A 17,638-nucleotide genomic window follows, 5' to 3' on the forward strand; every position below is an offset into this window, starting at 1 on the left:
TACTTTCAATGAAACTCAACACTTCCTGCAAAGATATTTCACATTAAAAGCCTTCTAAGGACTCAAAAGGGCTCCCTTTACTCTTATACTTTTAATCTAAAAAGAAAACTTTGAGTTATATTGATGAATAAAAACAGTATTTGAGTCTACAGAGGAAGTTTAACATCGTTTTAGGCGTAATAATGGTTCCAGTTTCACAAATGCGAGGATTCACTGTTTCACTGTCTCAATTTTTTTTTTTTTTGTGGTTATTGTTGGTCGGATAAACCAGTGAAAATAATTGTTAGTCCTGTTTGCCTTTGTGTCTTTTAATCAAACTTTTCGGCACCAGTTTACTGTTTTAAAGTTGTCTTAGATCCAGCTCCAGTCAGTTTTCCCTCCTCACACAGAAACCAGCGTGCTGTTGATACCTGAATATTCTCTCTGCAGCAACTCATTAAGAGTGACAACTGGATTACACATACTAATGTAACTAATATTTTATGTAATGTCATTAATGAAACCACAAACTGAGACCCGTCATTTACACAAGATGTTAGTTTGTATCAAGTAGCTCTAAAAGAAAAGGAAAAAAAAAAACCCTGGTAAATTCCAGGGAGCTTGGTGCATTTTCAGTGTTAGAGAACGAGACAAGAGTGAAAACAATTAAATCTCGTCTTTATCTGTGTGATTTCAAGCAATTAACAGCGCCGCGCTAATGGCAACGTGTCAAAGTAAAAGCCACAGAGGGACCTTTCTGTTTCTCTGTTGCGTTCAAAGATGAGAAAACAAAGATTGTTAAAAGTGGAGAGCATGACTTTGCGTGTGTGTGTTTGTGTTTTTGGTCCATTTGCTTGGTGATTGATTGGTGTAACCATGGCAACCACTAACTGCATTAGCAGTTAACCTTCTCAGATAACCAAATTAAACAGAGCAGAGATGCTGTCTGTCCTGCAGACCTTATAACACTGTCAGAGAGCAGTTGAGATTTACAGTATGTTCCTTAATGTTTTAGTGAGAATCAGCACCTTTCTCACTGTCAGATAGGATTAAAGGAAAGAGACAGAGCACGACTTAAACACTCAGCTGTGTCTCCTTTTACAGCAGTAAAGGTTTTGAATATGAACAGCTTAGGTTGGTGTGTTGTGGGAGTCAAACAGGAAGCAAAGATCCCTCAGCTCAAGTGTGTAAAAATCTAAACGCGCCTGCTGCTGCTTCATCTCATGTCGTAATTACACAGGAAGAGCCAGGACTGAGCGGACTCTTTTGTCTCTTTATGATTCGCCCACAGACGCTGTTCATGTGTCACTTTGCCTTTGTCATAATAAAGCTGACGCAGGACGATAATAACACATCTGTCTGTACTCTTGTCATTTTAACAATCGCTGTCAGAGCACAGAGGGTTCAACAGGAAGAGAAAACTCTCAGATACCTGCCACTCCAGCTGAAGTCTGGATACTGTTCAGTCGAAAGTTGAAAGGGTGAAAAGGTCTTAGATTTATACTGTGACACTGGTATTAAAGATGGTTTAGTTCTGCCTCTAAAGCTGTGGTTGAACCTGCTGTACATTTGAAAACTGTCTGACAAAAAGACAAACTGTCACACAGTCTAGTTATGAGCTGATGTCCACTGGTTATCATGTGCGCTAGCAACGCTCTAACCCTGATTATTACTTCATGTTCATGGCTGCAACTATCGATGAATTCCATTATTGATTAATCTGCTGATCATTCAATCAACCATTTTGTCAAAATGTTTAAAGAAATAGTTTCTTGTTCTGTTTGACCAACATTGTTTGCCGTTGTGTGCGACAAAGAAAAGCATAAAATCCTCACATTTGAGAAGCTGGAACCAGCAAATCTTGGCATTTCAGCTTTAAAAAAATAACTGAAACTATTATTCAGTTATTGAAGTAGTTGCTGATTAATTTTCTGTCAACTGGCAGATCTTGTGTTGTTAAGGTAGAGCTCACAGAAGTAAAAACAGCTCTGGCACAATCAGATTATTTTCTCCTCCTAACTTTCCTCCACTGCTGTGGTAGTTTGGCTGTAGTCTGCTCCTGACCTCACTTCAGTTCCCGTTAAACTGGACCCGCTGCTCATGGTACTGTAACACTTGGAGTTAAGTTCTGAGGATGTGGGCAACTAATCCTCTGAAGAAACACATTACAGTCCTCATGCACATACACACCCACACACACAGTTAACAGCGAATCAACTGATTTGTGTTTTGGGACACCCGGTTGCTGTTTTTTTGGTGGATGCCATGCGTCACACCAAAGCAGGAAACACTGCAGAGGTGGGATGAGTACATCAGAACATGCTGGAGGTGAACAAAGCTGATGTTGCTGCTGATTAACCAGCAGACATGTTTTTTTTAATGATAAAAACTTGAGTGAACTGATAGACAGCATCTGCACTGCGACACAGAGACACACAGCAGTGACAGATCCAGTATCTGCTCTGTCTCTTACTTCATGTGCCCCCTCTCCTCAGACCTGTGCAGAGACTTTGCCGGCAGCGGTGGACAGCAGTGTTTTAAGCTCCTGCCCGCTCACATTGTGTTTGATGCTGTTTGAGTTTGATGGTGTCAGGTCAGATAACTGCTGCTGCCCTACATGGCTCTGTGTGGCCTACATAACACTGCTGAGAGGAGAGTGTGATGGATGACATCCTTATTCAACACACATTCACTGTGTTCTAAATATACATATACACCTGTGTGTGTGTGTGTGTGTGTGTGTGTGTGTGTGGTGTGTGTGTGTGTGTGTGTGGTGTGTTTAAAAAACATTCTAGGTTGAGGTGACCTTGGACAGAATTGTGTGTTTTATGTTGGTGCTTTAGGTTTAAATCTGATGATATGTGAAGCTACAGCAGATGTCACCACTCTTAAGTTGATGGTTCAATCCCCAGCTCCCTAGACCCATTTGAGTCTCCTTTAGCAAGACACTGAACTCCAAATTCCTTAACATATGTACATAAATCGCCATCACCACCCATTCGCTTAATCAGTTCATTGTTCAGTCTATAAAATTTCAAAACTGTGAAAAATGTCTCTCAAGTCCCTGAAGCCCAGGGTGATGTATTCCACTGTTTGTCGAACAGACCCAAACCCAAAGATATTCACACTGGAGAAGCTGAAGTCAGTGAATGCTTGGCATTTATTTCTTCACAAATGACTTGCAGTATAAAAATTGTTGGCATTTAAATTTCTGTTCACTAATCTGCTTATCGACGGATGATTTCCTCACTGGTTTGCTCTCTGTAAAGTCACTCATCATTCAAGGAAGGAGGCCGAGGTCATGCATGAAAGACAGAGTTCTGCCAAACAGTTCTTATTTGAAGACAATAAAATCTGTAAGTCATGGAATTTCTGTATATATTTATGCATTTGTTAAAAATTAAGGACTGCTTGAAATATTATACATATTTGAAATATATATTGAACAGTTACAGCTTAAGACAGACCATAACAACTTGATTTTAAACCCTGTGATTTTAATTCAAGATGATTGTGGATCCTTTAACTGTGACATTTCAGAAGCTTTTCAGAAGGTGTTTTTTTTTTTTTTTTTTTTTTGCTAGAATGTTTCATGTGAAATCACAGTGTTTGGAGAGTGTAGGTGTTTTGATGATGTGTGTGTGCGGGTGTAACACTGTGGTGAAGTGGCTGTTGTTAATGGAGAGTTCAGGAGGTTGGAGCTGTGGCTGCCGAGTGGCGGTGGCGGCGGCAGCTTACAGACGGCTCAGCCTGTGGGGGAGTTTGAACGCCGCTCGGGGACTCTACTGGGTTTTGGTTGCTATGGTGAACAATTGATACTTGAATTGCAAAAATTATCAAGACCGCTAAAAATACAGAGAATTCAACACGCACAGGCTGAGATCCATCTGTTTTACCATCTGTACATCTGACAGCATCTCAGCCGCAGAGCTTCTGAGTGCAGCTCTTTGTTTAAAACACTTTGGGATTTTCAGACTGAATTTTTATGCAGTTGTCAGCAACTTCTGGGGCTGTGAAGTAACGGAGTCCTTCTCTGTTACTTCTTATCTTGGATGGTTGACAACATTTGATATTTTTTACTTTGCTTTTTACTTGAGTAAAATTTAGAATACAGAGCTTTTACTTTGAAAGGACTGTCTTGTTACTGTGGTCAGGAGTACTTGTTTCTGGGGGATTTTGTTCTTAATGCTTCTTGGGTCACAATTAGACATTTCACTTCCTTTTATCTGTTATTAAGCAAGGAGGCACTATTATTTCAGTTACAGTCAGTCTGTAGCCCCTTGTTTTTAGCTTTTAGCTAAGATGGACCAAATTGCAGTACAGTTGTTGTCATGTCAGTAATATTTTGGCCAGCGTGGGTTTCTGCTTTCTAAAGTGAACTGATGTAGTGAAGAGCTTTTCTTCTTTCCTTCACATTTCTATTGTTCATTTTCACACTGTCTTAGTTTTGTGCTGCAGCGTCTCTAAAGCTCTTTAGCGTAAACCGTCTCTGTAATTTGGCTTCGTGTCAGTAAAGTTTTTCTTTTCTCTGGAGCTCCAGCAGAGAGTCTTTGTGCCGCTGTCGGCAGCTTGATGAGTGTGCTCCGGCACAATGCTTGCTGGGACAGCGGTAACTATGGAGATCTGTGGTTTTGACTTGATAATGTGCGCGTTGTGTTGTGTTGTGTAGACTCGGAGAGGGAGTGAGAGAGAAAAGATGCAACATAATTCACTACAGGTAATAATTAAATATTTGTCAGTGAGGGTTTGGGAAGCTGACACACCAGCAGCTTCAGCCAGGTGATGATTACATTTGCCAAAATGAAAGGTTGTTCTCTGTTCTTAGATCCTTTTATCTTGTAAAAGTGAAGCATACTCTTTAAAAAATGAACATTTAAGCATAAATTGAACTGCTCTGTTGTTTATCTAAGTATGTTTTTCTGGAGCAGGAATCAGCACCATCCATTGGTCATGTTAGAATGAATAACATTTCAATTATGTTTTTATTCATAATATTATACTATAATATGAAGACTAACTGATGCTATAGACTACTGTCTTTATTTTTTGAACTGTAAATAAAGAGTCTAAATTTTTATTTATTCAGTTTACAATGATGTAAACCAGAGAAAAAGGAAAAATGATTTGATCGGTTATTAAAGAAGTTGCTGATTACTTATCAACTAATTGACTAATCATTGCAGGGAGAAACAGGGAGATGGAGAGATGTTGTACTTGAGAGCATTCATCAGAGAGAGAGAAAGAGGGCAGAGAGAGCCTTAATAAGAGCTGATTGTAGTGGAGGATGCTGGGAGGGTGGGAGGTGGGAGGTGGGAGGAGGACGTGGGCGAGAGACAGAGAAGACCGGTGAAAAGATGCACAGAAAGAAGGAAAATGAAACAAAACTGAAATATGAACGTGGTTTTCTGTTGTCAGATTTAGATGTGGGCGTCTGCAATTAAGTTGCATTATGGGAAATGTAGGAACCAGTGTTTTTAGAGTTTGGACTCACACTTGGGAATACCAGTCAGGTTATTTCAACCTCCTTCTCATGTGAGAAAATGTTATGGCTGAAACTAACAATCATTTTCATTAGTAATTATCAATGAAATGTCGGAAAGTAGTTAATTTAATTTCCCAATGGGGCTTAAAAACAGCAGGTCCTCACATGGAAACACTGAATTGTTAGAAAATGACTAAAATAATTGCAGACTCATTTTCTTTTGATGGACTGATTGGATTGTTTCAGCTGCAAAATTTTATTTTTCAAAGTTGCCAGTAGATATTTAAACAGTCTCTAGTCTCCATCTATCATCCTGTCATCTCTCTGTCTCTATTTCTGTCCTTCCTGTTTTCAGCCCAGTGTCGTTACTGTCTCCCTTTCCTTATCTCTCCATTCTCTCTCTCTCTCTCTCTCTCTCTCTCTCTCTCTCCCTCCCTATAAATATCCCTTATGTGGAGTCTCCGTTCTTTTGGCTTTACCACACACAGATGCAGAAACCAGTCATTTGTCCCTTTCTCTCCTCCTGTCCCTTTTCTCTCCATGCTCTCTCGCCCTTTGTCCTGTCTGCAGATGACATCATAGTTTCAGGTCGCCTCTAAACCGCCTGTCTGCGGGCGTCTGCAGACTTTAACTCTGCAGCAACAATCAAATCAAAGATCAAAAGGAAGCTTCATCAAGCAGTATTTATATTGCCGTTTTCAAAGTCTGACACTGTGACAAAGTCTTACGCTCAGGCAAAATTTAAAAAACGTCATCGGAGGTATAATGTTGCCATGGAGTCAGTTACAAAGCTATAGGCTAACCCCCCCCTTCTTTGTATTTCTGTATTCGTTTAAATATGCCAAGCTGTCTCCATTATAAGTAGCTGAATTAGCCAATAGCACTTCCTGTTCGCAGCGTACCCCGTGGATGTACAGACAGCTGTCACTGGAAAACTTTGATACTGGAGAAAACGGAAAAACATACTGATTCTCAGGAAAGTTCTTCTAAGTTTTCCTATGATTTCTAAGCAGATTCATAGACATTTATTTGTGATGGACATGAGAGATGACAATATCCTCAGAAAGTGTAAGTCACACTGAATCTAGAAATACGTGTATCATGATTTGTTGTTCTATTCCGATGTGTTCAGAAGGTAAGGTAACTTAATCTCCCCCATGTTAGTCACAGCCACTGCTGCTGCAACTGTCATTGATGAGTGGACAAAATCAGCAGCCACACGTGCAAGCCCCATAGTTTGTAGAACACCTGCATACACCTGTCTTTCACCTCATGCAGTATCTTTGCCTCACCCTCCCTTTTCTCAGGTGTAGACCTCTCAGGTAGTAGACCAAAACCAGAGCTAAACGAGAGGGAATATTGGACTTAGATTTATCCAGTGGACACAAACACCACATCCAAATGAAAGTGACTGCTGGATGTGGAAATAAGCAACTAAAATACTATCAGATGTGTTTTCAGCCTGTTGTGGAGTTCCTCTGCAGTATTACATCATTTATGAAGCAAAAACTCCAAACATTCTCTGCTTCCAGCTTCTCTAGTGTGAGGATTTTCTGCCTTTCTCTGTTCTAAACAAAAAATCCTTGTGTTTCATACTGTTGGTCGGACATTTGAAAACATCCCAAAGAACAGATAATCATTCTCTCTCTCTTCCAGTCCTGTTGCTATTGATTCTCTCTCACCCTCCTCGCTCATTTCGCTGCCCTGCCATGACACACTTTCTAAAAACCCTCTGTGTGTGTGTGTGTATGTGTTGTCATGACTCCGTGGCTGGTGTGTGTGTCTATGCATCTGTGTGCTTTATCGCTTCTGCGTGAGTGCACATTGTGTTAGTCTCACTCTGGCAACGTACACACATACGCACACACTGTCCATATCCCAGTGGCAGTGTATTTTTAGCGTAGCAACACAAGCAGCTCCGGCCTGACTGGTTGTTGAGCTGCAAGTGGGTGGCAGCAGACGCACACACTCGCACAGTATCAATGTTTATCTCTACATCTGTGCAAAGGAACAGTTTTTGCTCTGCAGACTCCCCAGAGGCAGATAAGTCTCATTGGGCAGGTTAAACGTCAGTGTTGTGGTGTGAGTGCAGAAACACAGTTTGGATTCATTACCGTGGGAAAGGACGGGGTGGAGGGGAGAGTTTGTCGTGGAACAGCAGCAGCCAATCAATGAACAGATTTGAAACTGAAGCAGCCAATCTGTGAACAGATCTGTGTCTTTCTGTTCTAGAAGCATTTATTCATCAGCTTATGTCAATTAGACAAAACTTTACATCCAGTCTGAGAAAAAAATCAATTCTGCAACTAAATATTATTTTCATAGACTGCTAGTCTCATTTTCTCTCTGAATCTTTTGGTCTATAAAGCAACAGAAAACAGTGAGCTGACGTTATCAGTCTTGTTTTGTCTGACCAACAGGTTGAAGCAAAAAAACAAACAAAAAAAAAAAAAACAGCAAATACAGCTGCAAATCAGTGCAATAATTATTATTTACATTATTGATAAATCTGCAGATTATTTCCTCAGGTAATTAATTGTTCAGACTATAAAATGTCAGAAAATAGTGAAAATAATTCTCACTAATTCTCACACATTTCCCTGAAGTTGTTTCAGTTCTCGATGAATCAATTATCAATATAATTGCTGATTTTTTTTTTTTTTCTGAATGAAAATCTCAAGTTCCCAGACCCCAAAGTGATGACTTCTAGTTGTTATTTTTGTATAGACACAAATGTCCATAAGTTTTTGGCAGTAGCATCAGATAAGTTAAAGGGGTAACTGATTGTTATGTTTGGGTCTTTGGGTAAATGCAGCTATGTTAGCTTCCATTTGTTCATTACTAGATGGAAAAACAGAAGGAAATGTTTATGGTAGAAAACTGTCCATGTTGTTGCTCAGTCTTGATTTATTTTAAATTGACAACAGCTTGTTTGAGACTATGCTGGTGAGATTCAGTGTTGTTGTTTTTTTTTTTGTTTGAGTCGCTCTGGCAGTTCTCATGTTCTGTGACACTATGACACCACGACATGTTCAAGACAGCAGAAAAATCATCTTGAGGCTGAGATGTGACCTGACCACTGCAGTCATCTGTCTGTCTGTCTGTCGGTGTTGGTGAGCTGCTGTGGTGTTTTTGTGTCAAGTCATGGTGCCGTTTGCTGACTGCAGGATCCAAATGCTGGACTCAATGTGCTGACTCGTGCTGCTGACTCCCTGCTCTCTGTTTACCTGCTCAGTTTGTTCAGACTCCTTCAGCGACAGCAAACGCACCATCTGCATTTTAAAAAGCAGGCATTAAGAAGTGCACCAGACTTTTCATTAACAGCAACTCTTACACTGCTGACAGCAGGGGCCCCTCAGGCTCCCTAATAGTTGATGATAATTCAAACTTTTTTCTTTCTGTCATGTTCTCCTCACCTTTATTCCAGCAGCACCTTGAGAGTTGCTTCTTCTGAAAAATGGCTCACCGATTAATTTTTCTTGTTGTGTTGAGACGAGGCTGCAGTAACCGTCGGCCGCTTGTGTTTGATGTCATCGGTGTATCAGAAAACCCTCTTAACTCTTTAACTGTTTCATATTGAAGTGAAGGTTTCCACCTGCAGGATGCAAACCAAACACCATCAGTTTATGATACTGCGCCATTAATGCAGCGTGTCTAATTATACATCAGATTTTCCACATCTAATGAGTGTATAATGTTGATTAATTGATATTTAATTATGTTAAGACCATTATGAATGATTTTACAGATCTGATGAAATGCTTGTGTACCATTTTTAACCTCTGGACGTAACCACTGGAATGTAAACAAATTAGTGCTGCAGTGATTTGTTGATTTGAAAATAATCGGCAGCTTTTTTGACAACTGATTAACAGCTGAAGTAATTCTTTTTCACGTCAGAATTTGAATATCTTTTGGCTTTGGACAAAGACATCGTCTGGGGCTCTGAAAGTTTGTGATTTTTCACTGTTTTCTGGCACGTTTTAGACTAAATGATCCATCCATTAATAGAAAATCAAATTAGTAGATTGATTAATAATGAAAATAATCATGAGCAGCTAGAAAACTAATTGCTACCATCTTAATAATCTCTTTGATGTATGTTGTAAGGCACAATTGAATGTCATGTCAGTTTGGAGAAATGGTCCCTTAACGCCTGAGAGAGTGTGTGTGTGTGTGTGTATGCATGTTTTTCTCAGATCTTGTAGTAAGATGCTTTGACCAGAGGGAGGCATCATTCTCTCAGTGTAGAGATGAAGTTGGTGTTGATCAGAGAGAAACTGTAACAGCCAATGTAAGAGCAGAATGAAGGTCACATGATCAGGCTGCCGCTTTCTGTCCAGTGTTTACTCACATCATTTCCTTCCAGTTATGTATTTTAACAGTTTAACAGTAATACACCTGATACTAACAGTAACTCAGCATTTCATTTGTGTTAAAGTCTCAGCATATTTAAAGATGCTTAACAACACAAACTGTCTAAACATGAACAATGCAAGAATACATGAAATTAAACAAACTTTGCTCAGTAGTTTTGTGTCATGATAAACATTTGACCCATGTGGCATCATAAGACACATCTGCCAAACAAAACAAAGCATAACATCCTCTGGTAATGCCAATACAAGTCAAAAGTCAAAAGAAAGTAAAACGTTGTAGAAGTGAAACGATTACAGAAAATGTATTAGCAACTTTTTAAATAATTGATTCATTATTTAAGTCATTATTTCTAGCAAACAATTCCATCAGCTTAGCTGTCTGCTTATTGAAGTAAATTAAAATAGAATATCAGCATTCCCTACTTCTAATTCTTTGTCTAACAGAAAACAGTTTTCTGTTTTTGGATTTTTGGTTGGACAAAATAAGAAATGTGAGGAAGCCACTTTGGGGTTAAGGACATGGTGACAGATGTGTTTCTCTTATTTCTTTACAGTGACTGTTATAGAGAATAAAAGACACTTAAAAACAGATTATAACACTGATAAAATCTTAGTATGATGAAAACTAACACGAACTGTTTTAAAAGTCATTGCTTGAGGATTTTTGTCAAACAGCGTTACCTTATGTTTTTGTTGTTTTTTTTTTAGGATCACTTTATATGTAAATAAATAAACATTTGTCCAGAAGTGTATACACACGTCCCTGAATTAGATTTGATCATAAGTCTCCATATTCTCCACTAACTCTGCCTCTGTTGTCTCTTTGTGTCTCTGTTTTCCAGGTTTTGGACGAGCCTCTCGGCCTGCAAGTCAGAGCCGGTCTGCGTGTGTGTCAGGGTGTGTTTGAGGGTCCTGTCGCTAACAGCAGCAGGCAGCAGGTGGAAGGACTCGGAGGCAGCGGCGGCGGCGGGGGCGGAGTCGCATCGAGGTCAAGATGACGTCGGTAGCGGCAGAGTACGACCACATGGAGATCCAGCAGCAGTACAGCGACGGCGTCAACAACCGCTGGGATGCTGACGACTGGGACAATGAGAACAGCTCGGCTCGCCTGTTTGAGCGCTCACGTATCAAAGCCCTCGCAGGTAGGATGGTGGATGGATGGATGGATGGATGATTGGATGATTGATATACTTTCAGTCCCCCTCTTTCACAGCTTATAGGAATGACTGAATTTGTTTGGTCTCCAAATTAACTAATTCAGGCTAATGTGATGTTATTAGGGTAAAATAATCCTGCAATCACATGATCAGTGCTGATCATGTGATTGCAGGTACATGACTTAGGTGGGAACCTTTCCAGCATGTAAATGGGGTAATAGAATAACTTACATGTATATGAACAAGTCTCTTTATGCGAGTTATTTTGTTCTACATTCAGCTCCCCAATGTTTTCACTGTTGAACATCAGGTAGGACCAGTGACTATTCTTCTAGTGCTGTTGTTGCATGACTGGTGAGGTTCTCCCTAACAGATGTGCAAGAGGGTTAAAAGTCATAATCATAAATCTTTTGTGAAAATGAGGCCATATTGAATCTCTCAAAAATGAGCTTCAATTGCATTAACAAGTTTATGTCTTCTTGTTATATATCTCAATAACTTGCATGTTCTCATGTAAAATCATAATTGAATCAACATTCCTTCATTATGTAAGCTGTAAGCTAGTTAACCTTCTGTATCTGAAAGCAATTTCACGTATGTGGTTCACCCAAAACTTCTTGGTCCTGATCCAGCTGACTGTCAATAAGATGCACTTTTGCAGGTTTGGGATTAAACTGCACTGACAACAGCTGTAGATTATTTTTTAAACCAGCATCAAAGAGCCAAAAAAAATCCAGACAAGATCTCATGTTAAATTGTCTCCATTCTGATCCGGTTGACTCAATTATCCATGTATGAAGGATGTGACCTTGGTCTTTGCGTGGATGACTGAGATAACTTGGATTGATTATTGACGGTTTGATGTTTCTAGTTCTTTAAAGCGAGCATGAAAAAAATTCTGTAGCTGAACAATAAACCAGCACTTAATCTTAAATTCTCAGTTAGCTGGATCAAGACCAAGTCTTTTCATGATGAACCCCAAACAAAAAGTAGTGTCCTTAATTTCAAGTAAAATATTTAAGTTAGTTATTTTGAACTCAAAGAACCAAATTAGCTGGATAGAAAGTTAACAGGATCACATAATCTGGCTAACATCATGTAAATCTGGATTATCTGAACTATGTTTGAAGAACGGGAACCATTTATGCAGTGTATCAGATCTGGAATGTCACTGTTGTTGTCCATTGAGAACTTGAATCCTTTATTTGGCTTTGTCCTGTGTGTGTTTTTGTGTTTACTCAGTGGGAGTCTGAATGGTTTCATAAGTTGTGGGGTTGCAGAGTTTGTTTCAGCACAGAGAACAATGCAGTCTCTCGTCACACAAGTTACAACATGAAAATCTCCAAATTCTTTCTTCTGGAGAAAATCAGCAATGTGATTTCATTTTGGCTCCATTTGTGAGTGTAAATTTATGTAGTCTGGTGGAAGTAGTATTGTTTCTGCCATCAGAAGCCTTCTCAAACCTACTAGTACTCAAACCTCGCTGATAGATGAGTTCAGGCTCTTGACTTTTCCCATTTAGATGGGCTTCATCAGTCTGCATGATTCCTCTGCCTTCACACCTGCTTATAATCTGGAGTTAACAGATGCTAATGTAGCTCATTAATGATCTTCAGGATGAAATCAGAGGGACAGACTAACAGGATGGATGTTAACAAGTTGGAGTTAAACATCTCTGCCATTTTTCTACCATCTGACATTCTGTCAGTCTCAGATTCTGCTGCTGACCACATTAGATTTGAGTTTCAGAAACCAAGTCAAGCAGTTAACAGAAATAAGTTAACAATGAACCTGTTGTCTGTCATGATGACACACTGAGCCAATCAGGAGCCACTACTCTGACAGCAGCTCCTTCCTTACGTCAGGTACACTAAAAGTGTATTATTCTAGTATTATGATTTACTACTGTAAACTGTAAACTGTACTACTGTATTGCTGCAGTTGTTTTCCTCAGCACTCAATTTGTAAGAGATTTGAATTTGTTTTGCTAATTTCAACAAGGTCAAATATTAATGGTGATCTTGAATTAGTGCTGATTGTTGCTTACATGCATTAATGAGAAGTGGTTGTGAGTGTGTGTGTGTGTTTGTGTGTGTGTGTGTTACAGTAACTCTATCTCTCACTCCGCCTGCTGTTTTTACCCTGATGGCCGACTGCTCCAGTAGTGTCCCACTTCACTAAATAATTCACGCCAGTGTTAAATATGCAGGAGAAAGCTAATGGTGTGTGTGTGCGTGTGTGGTACAGTTTTATTTTAAAGGCACATGGTCGAAGCCTGTATTTCCTGCTGGACAGTGGTCAGCTGCTGAGGGAAATGATCAGCAGCACTAAAATTCACAATAAAACTATCAAACACTTACTTTATTTAGAACTGACATACAGTATAGAAACATTAGTTATGAGAAGGTAAAATGGCATTTAATTAAAGGGGCAATGATTAGTCGATTAGTTGATCGATAAGATAAATGAGATAAAGAGATAAGATATAAAAAATTATATCTATACAGTAGTAGTGAGTAAGTTTCACTGACAGCCAGACTCTCCAGGATTCACATTCGCACCTGGAAGCCACAGTGTGACCTGTTGGCTGAAAGCGACAGAAAGAGATGTATTTTTAAATGTAGCCGGCGTAGCGCGGATGTAGTCTGAATGTCCCGTTCTTCTTCTTCTCCTCCTCCTCTTTGTAGCCTCTTCCTGTTCATGCTGAGCTCAGCAGGCTGGAGGATGTGTGGGGTGATGACATTGAATCAGCACTGTATTTGATACAGGCCTGAGTGTGTGTGGTGTGAGTTTGTGTGTGTGTGTGTGTCCTTGTCCTCGCTCCTTTGATTACAAGTAGAGTCTTTCTTCCTGCTGTTACAGAGCTGAATACCAGATCACCAGAGTACTAACCAGCAGCAGTTCAAGAAGCTTGTTTAAATACGTCAAATTTTAATCAGTGGTGGCAGTAATTCGTCAGTAGTGGCAGGAAGAGCTGAAATGGTTTTGCAACCACTGTTGTAATAGTTGTGATAGTTGCTAAAATAACTGCATAGTATTATCTGTAGTAATAGAAGTAGTCATAGTACTGCTTGTATTTTTATTTTAATCCTGTTTTCGGTTTTAGTGTCTTTGAAGAGAAGGTAAAATTCTGTTTTGTACAAATACTGACTGAAGCAAATACTAAGTTGATTGTCTTGATTCATTCAACTGATTTTGATAATTCGATTATTTAATTAGCAAAAGCATCAGCTTCCAGCTTCTCCAGTGTGAAGATTTGATGTTTTTCAGTGTTTTATATTTGAATTAACTGAACATGACTGAATCATGTTTGTTGGGCCATCAATATTAGAACATGTCTCAGGCTTTTTTCCACGTTGTCTTTTGATCCATCATGTGACCAGTAAATCAGCAGAGATTCCATAAAATATTACAATCATTCTTTTCTTCAAGAATACTACTTAGAAAATATCATTGGTGTCAGCTAATAGCAAAAATTTCAAGAGAAATATTAATGACCATAAGCACAGAATATTACAATGATCTTTTCAGTACTAGTACTCTACAAAACTGTTTAATATCCATTTTATTAATATGAGAAATTCTCTTTTATTTTAACCTCATTATTCTAACTACTGTTTCAAAGTGTATGCAAATCACCTCCATTACTTAACATATAATAATAACTCTAATTAGTTTAAAATTACAGAGTGATGTATTGTATATAGTGAAAACAAAAACAGTCTCACACTGCTCAGTGTCTGAGAATAACGGGTGAATAAAGTGTGGTGTATCCTGGAGAAGAGTTGCGTGACTTGTTTAAATTTGATGGACTCACACTGCCTCTCACAATGTGTGTGTGTGTGTGTGTGTGTTCTCAATGTAAGAAACTGTTGGTTGGACTAAAGACATCACTTTAAAACTGCTGTTAGTTGCAGCCTGAGCACTGAACATGATCAGGAACATGACAGAGCCTCCAGCGTTGCTTTCAGTCATTAAAACCTTCGACAGTGACACACACCAATGTCTGAAAACTGATGCTGAGACCTGAACATCTACTGCTGCTGTCAGCCTGTGTGTGTGTATAGCTGAAGCCAAGTGTGTGTTTCGCCTCCATATGATATCTAGGGGAACACAAAACCGCCGGTCACCATGGAAACGCGGGCAGATCTGCTTACAGTGAAGGGAGAGACAGAAGGAGTCTGTGTTTTCAGTGTGGGTGGCTTTCTCGGTTGCTGTGTGTGTTAGTATATGCGTGTGTGTGTGTCGTATATTGACTTCATGACAAGTACAACTGCAATAGTGCATAGATAATTTAAACGTGCTGTCTATATGTTACTGTGTGAAAAATTCAAAAGCATGCAAAAAGTTTGATCAGTCTTAATTCCACTCTATTTATATCTAACTGTGACGTAAAGAGCAGGCTAAGTTCAGAAAAACACTGACATTTAAAACATTAACCTTTAAGTAAAACTGAGACAAGAGAAAAATGACAGGATTAATACTCGGCCCAGTGGATGTTGAGGAGGATAACACCTCAGTGCATCGGTCCTGACAGTTTGAACATCGACCTGTCAGGACCTTGGCTGTAGCCCTGAGGTGTTTCTGGTAACTCTGTTCATTTTCTGTCCTTGGAACTGCTCAAAATAACCACTGAGAGGAACATCAAGGCAGGATGAGGAGGGCGGTAAAGGCTATAGTTCCTCAGTAGGACAGGCTATTGAACCTCAGTATATGTTCAGTAGTTCAGACCAAAATATGCCTTCAGAATGTCTGGTCAGATTTGTAGTTTTGTTGATTTGTTCTTCGATTAAAAAGTTTATGATTTAAATCAAAGTTTCAAGGTTCAATCTTTCATCCAGAGAAGCTAAAACCATCAAAAAGCGTTTTTGCTTGATAAATTTCTTAATTTGAATATCAGAATAGCTACAGATAATTTTCTGATTATCCTCAGAGCTCGTGTTGGTTGTTTGGGAGGTGAACCAATAAGATGCACAGTGCTGCTTTTATGAACAGAGTGTTTATAGATTTAACAGATTAGACCAGGGGGCATCACTGTTTTTTTTTTTTTTTTTTGTTTTGTTTTTTTTCATGGCAGCCACATTGGCAAGACACAGTCAGCAGAACAACCAGTTGTCCTAAAAAACACCAAAAACCATGCAGCAATGGGAGCATGAAGCCACTTGAAACACAAAGGGTTGGATCTATGGAGGTCATCTGTCCATTTTTCTTGAAAATCCCTCTGGTCATCTTGTTTGGCTCATACCTTTCTTTTTTTTTTTTTTCACTCTGACCACCTGTCTGCCTGCTCGTCCCCTCTGCAGGGGTCTGCCTTTTGAATTTCGGCTGCTGCTGCTCTGGCTCTTCATTTCCCTCACTTGCCACACTGCCTTGTCTCTCTCCGTCTGGTTTGCGATGTTGTTTTATCATAAATCGATCCCCTTTTCATTGTTTGTGCGCTACATGTTGGTTAGCATGAGAGCAGCTCAGACAGCTGTCTTTAATTCAGTAACAATATTCAGGAATTTAGAATAAGCCCAAATATACATCCAACAGTTACATGCTTATAGTTGAGTGTGGCGTGTATACACATTTTCTGAACTACTCCACATTACCCTACATCAACCCAGCAGTTTCAATAGCAACACTGCAGTGAGTTAAAGTAAGTCTGTGCAGGTCTTTAGTCCTATGTTTAGAGCTCATACTGCCATCTTTTGTATAAATAACATCAGTATTTTATTAATTATGTTGAACCGGCTGTATGTGTGTTGCAAGCAGTTGCATGAATAACAGTGGATTAGACAGATGGTGATGAATAACATAACAGATTGATAATATTGAATATGAATTAGTATTGATAAGTATTGGTAATTGGAGTTAACAATGGATCAAAATGGAGGACTTCAAAATGTAGACTGAAGCTTTAAAGTGACAACGACTCTCTCAGCCACTCAATAATTAGAAGCAGGAACAGTCCAGGTTCCCTACGGAGAGAAACACACACACACACACACACACACTTCCTGTTCAGAGGACCAGATGGTGGAATGTCGGGAATGCTGGTGTGTTTTTTATTTTTTTAATGTGTTGGTGAATGTTTGTGGTTTTACAACATCAGAGAAAGTGAAAGTAAAGAAGCTTTTATTATTCATTCTCTTCTCCAGTTTCCTCCTCTCTCCTGTTCTCTTACTGCTACTCTCCCTGTAACCTCTCATATCTTTTCTTTCTTCTTTCATCTTCCCTCTCCTATGTGTTGTTCTCTTTCAGTCGCCCGGTTTTCTTTACTTATTCTTGCATAGAGATTCTTTTGTCCTTGCTTGTTGTACCTTTGACTCACTTAATTTTGTTCTTTTTTTCTGTTGGTCCCACTCAGGGAAACTGAAGCTTTGCAGCAGCAATAGCACACGACCAATTACATGTTTTAGGTAAAATGAGTAGAGCTGCAACAATTAGTCCATTAGTCAGTGTATATTTTCCAGTTTTCTTCCTTTATGATTGTAGATGTAATATCTTTTTAGCCATGGTCGGACTGAACAGGACACTTTAAGATGTCACCTTGGGCTTTAGGAAATTAAACAGGGCAATTAATTGAGCAAACAACTGACAGATTAATACATAATGAAAATAATTGTTAGCTGCAGTCCTAAAGTGAAGTACATCTG

The 17,638-nt window shown here is 39.3% G+C and overlaps 1 protein-coding gene across 1 annotated transcript in view; it reads left to right on the forward strand.

Moving 5' to 3' along the window:
- LOC108872871 (spectrin beta chain, non-erythrocytic 1-like) overlaps positions 1-17,638 on the forward strand; it is a 122,671-nt gene that overhangs the window by 27,679 nt on the left and 77,354 nt on the right. Inside the window, 1 exon segment of the mRNA XM_018660771.2 lies at positions 10,683-10,982. Coding sequence (XP_018516287.1) covers positions 10,835-10,982 — 148 coding nt within the window. The 5' untranslated portion in view covers positions 10,683-10,834.

This window comes from Lates calcarifer, linkage group LG16_LG22 (genome assembly GCF_001640805.2).
Source record: "Lates calcarifer isolate ASB-BC8 linkage group LG16_LG22, TLL_Latcal_v3, whole genome shotgun sequence".
In the NCBI taxonomy this organism is placed as follows: domain Eukaryota; kingdom Metazoa; phylum Chordata; class Actinopteri; family Centropomidae; genus Lates; species Lates calcarifer.